Source organism: Psittacula echo (assembly GCF_963264785.1).
Source record: "Psittacula echo genome assembly, chromosome: 1".
Lineage (NCBI taxonomy): Eukaryota > Metazoa > Chordata > Aves > Psittaciformes > Psittacidae > Psittacula > Psittacula echo.
Window position 1 is genome coordinate 16,227,026 of NC_137735.1, and position 3,741 is coordinate 16,230,766.

General features: G+C 41.2%; 1 protein-coding gene across 1 annotated transcript; it reads right to left on the bottom strand.

Annotated features, from left to right (window-relative positions):
- Window positions 1–814: 814 nt before the first annotated feature.
- Window positions 815–1,566, bottom strand: FGFBP1 (fibroblast growth factor binding protein 1; the record flags this gene model as incomplete). The annotated part of the gene is made up of 1 exon (XM_080638997.1): window positions 815–1,566. Exon 1 carries the CDS (start codon window positions 1,529–1,531, stop codon window positions 815–817), a length of 717 nt encoding a protein of 238 aa, XP_080495123.1. The 5' UTR covers window positions 1,532–1,566.
- Window positions 1,567–3,741: the final 2,175 nt, after the last annotated feature.

A 3,741-nucleotide genomic window follows, 5' to 3' on the forward strand; every position in this document is an offset into this window, starting at 1 on the left:
TCCAAAGAACATACTGGCAATATTGAGCGCAAGTGCTTTAGCTGCTTGAGTAAGGGTTCTGGTCCTGGACCTATATACAAACTATATGAGTGATTTTATTTCTGCAGCTCTGTTTACCTGCCGGAAAATGAGTAATATGTGCTTCATACTATAGGAGAAAAGAGAGAACCAAAGTTTGCAAAGTTTTCTGACATCCTTTGATGACATTGGAAAGCTGAAGCTCTCTAAAATGATGGAAAAAATCTGGAAATCTTGCTGCCCTTCATTATCACAACGACAAAAAACTAACAGTAACGTTAGCAAATGTTGCTTGCACTGCCTGAGAAAGCTGAAGTCCGCAAAGCTGCAGAAGTCTTTTTAAAACTGCTTTATAAGCAACACTTTGCCTACATCCTGTGAGAGATCAATCTTGGACAAAAGCTTTCTTAGCACTTACAGAGAAACCAAGTTAAACAGAGAGAGAGAGAATATCTTGAATATATTTTTAAGTTTATTTTTCTTAACAATTTTTAGTCAAAAATATGGTACATAACCAAGAAGTGCATAGCACTGAATTCATCACTGTGGCTAGCACAGCTCAAAGAGGGGCAAGGAGGTTACTTGTATACTTGTGGGTAGCATATGTAACATCTATTGGTAACACTTGTGTAGTGATCTATGTGCAAATAATATCTATAACATCTTCAACTTTGTGTATATACAAAATCAGAAAAATATATTCATTTTTTTCTTATATACACTATATAACATGAGAATAAAATCTGTAGTTTGCAGTAACTCATATGAGACCAGGCTTCCACAACTCAGCACTTGTTCAGCACTTTTTGTCTTGCACCATTGTGATAAAAAAGTTGCAAAACGAAAGAAAGCCTTCTGGGCAGTATTCCTCAGCCACCTTTTTCTGATCAATATAATCTATGTCTTCTACACAGTCTTCAGGGTTGTGTTCTAGCTTTTTTTCAGTCACAGAGACCACTGGTGGAGTCTGAACAACTTCTTTTGCGTGATGCATTGTGTTCCCATTTGCAGGACCCACTGATGTTAGTAGGCTTGAGCGGGTCAGCTTGAGATGAGCACTTCGTGGGCCTTTCCTACATACTTTGGATTTTAGGACAGTTTTGGGATCTTGGCAGATCTGCTTCTGCTTCCTTAGGGATCGAGAGACTTGTTTCCAATAGGATTTCTGGTTTGCTGCATACTGTGTACAGGTGGAAGGGTCTCCAGAGAATTCGCACCAGAACTCACTGTCACCATGATTGCATTCTACACGCACAGTAGGAGCATTCACGTGGGTCACTGCCCAGGTGCATTCAGCATTTTCTTTGGTTTTAAACTTGCCTTTAGGAGATGATTTCCCTCCTCTTGATTTTCGCTCTTTTTCATTCTCTTGGTTAGATTCAGTTCGTTTTTTTCCACCGTCTTCTATGCCTTGTCTTCTCTTTTTAGTTTCCTTCTCTCTTTCACAGTTGGTCAGTAGCATCTGGGAGACCAGAATCAGCACACAAAGAAGTCCAAAGCTTTTGATCCTCATGGTCTCTGTGTTGCTTGTTGTCTGCCTTTAAAACAAACAAAGAAACTCACTCAATGCTGGACTCAATTTGACAGTTGCAGTATTTCAGACATCACAGTATCACAGGATGCTACAGATTGGAAGAGACCTCAAAAGATCATCTAGTCCAATCCCCCTGCCAGAGCAGGAACACCTAGATAAGGTTACACAGGAATGTGTCCAGGCGGGTTTTGAATGTCTCCAGAGAAGGAGACTCCACAACCCCCCTGGGCAGCCTGTTCCAGTGTTCCGTCACCCTCACTGAGAAGGTTTCTTCTCAAGTTTAAGTGGAACCTCTTGTGTTCCAGTTTGTACCCATTACCCCTTGTCCTATCATTGTTTGCCACTGAGAAGAGCCTGGCTCCATCCTCATGACACTCCCCCTTTATATATTTATATACACTAATAAGGTCACCCCTCAGTCTCCTCTTCTCCAAACTATAGAGACCCAGCTCCCTCAGCCTTTCCTCATAAGGGAGATGCTCCACTCCCTTAATCATCTTAGTTGCCCTGCGCTGGACTCTCTCCAGCAGGTCCCTGTTCTTCTTGAACTGAGGGGCCCAGAACTGGACACAATATTCCAGATGCGGTCTCACCAGGGCAGAGTAGAGGGGAAGGAGGACCTCTCTTGACCTACTGACCACCCCCCTTCTAATACACCCCAGGATGCCATTGGCCTTCTTGGCCACAAGGGCACAGTGTTGGCTCATGGTCATCCTGCCATCCACTAGGACCCCCAGGCCCCTCTCCCCTACACTGCTCTCTAACAGGTCGTTCCCCAACCTATACTGGAACCATGGTATTACACTGCTCTTTACACCCATTAAAAAGATGTTACCAGCAAAATCCTCTGTCCTTTGTGTAGATAATATCTGGTTTCTATAATCATTATGTATTATCCTTGAGAACTGGATATGGCTGTGGAGTTAAGTCCTTCTGTCCCAGTTACTTAATTTTCTATGCAATGTGGAACAGAAGGTAGTCACTACCAGGACATGCTACTGCCCTGTGAATAAGGTACTTTGATTAAAATCTCTTCTGCAGTCAGAGAAGGAATTTGAACCTGGGCTTTGTCAATCATCTCGGATGGATATCTTAAGTTACAGCATGCAAAGCAGTTGTGGTTCCCACAATCTCCCATTTTATAGATGGCACATAAGTGATTTTGACTTTAAACTCTGTCTATTTTTCAAAAATATGTCAGACAGAAAGGAAACCATTTGGTTCAAGTTAAGCAAAATTATACCTTAGGCATCTTGAAAATTGTTTTAACTCCCTGGTTATGCCAGTATTTCAGTTTAGTGATAGAAAAAGCAAGACGGTAGTCTTTCCAAACACCAAAAAGTAACTATTGTTGCATTCTTTGCTGCCTTGACTGTTAAACTAACAGAATTAACTTTTGCTTTTGGAGCACCTGCAGTGTCTAAATCTCCCAAATTCAAGGGGTAAATATGCAACATCAGTTTTGAAATGTAGCAGGTTAGCAAATAATTACCAAGCTGATCCCTGTGTCTGCAGAGAGCACATTTGTTTCTGTAGATGTTTCTCTTTACGAAGCAGCTTTCAGGATCAGAGCATAGCTTAATAGTGAGGGGGGGAATGGAGTAGGGGGTGGGTTAAATTTGGCATTTAGTTGGTTAAATCTGTAAATGTATGTTTCAGATGTTTTCATCGTAGCCATTTCTGTGGCCAAGTTTCCCTGTTAGAAAGCAGAAAATCGTGTGGAGGCATGCTAATAAGGAATCTATTTCAGCATTCAGCTATCTGCAAATACCTTTAGTTACAGAAATCTAGAATCTGATACATAGATAGCAGCAGATGTGAGCAGAACCTACTCTTGCATTGTTCTTACTTGACTTGCTTCATGCCTTATACTGCACACAGATTGTCTCTCCATAAAAATCCTCTTTAGAGAACATCATGTAGTATTTACAGTTTCGTTGCAATTACAGCAATTAATATCATTAAAATAAATAGTGATGTAACAGTAACCTTCTGTTGCAAGTGGAACAGTGCATAAGTAAGATAACTAAAAGACATACCTTGCACAGGGCTTGGAGATATCCAAACGCAACTCCTGATGCAACTGGTCTTCAAAAGACTCAAGAGCTAGTTGTAAAAGCAGTGTGGTATTTATAAAGGCAGAGGCACACCTTCAGGTCTCCAGCAAGTCTATTACAACACAGTAGGAT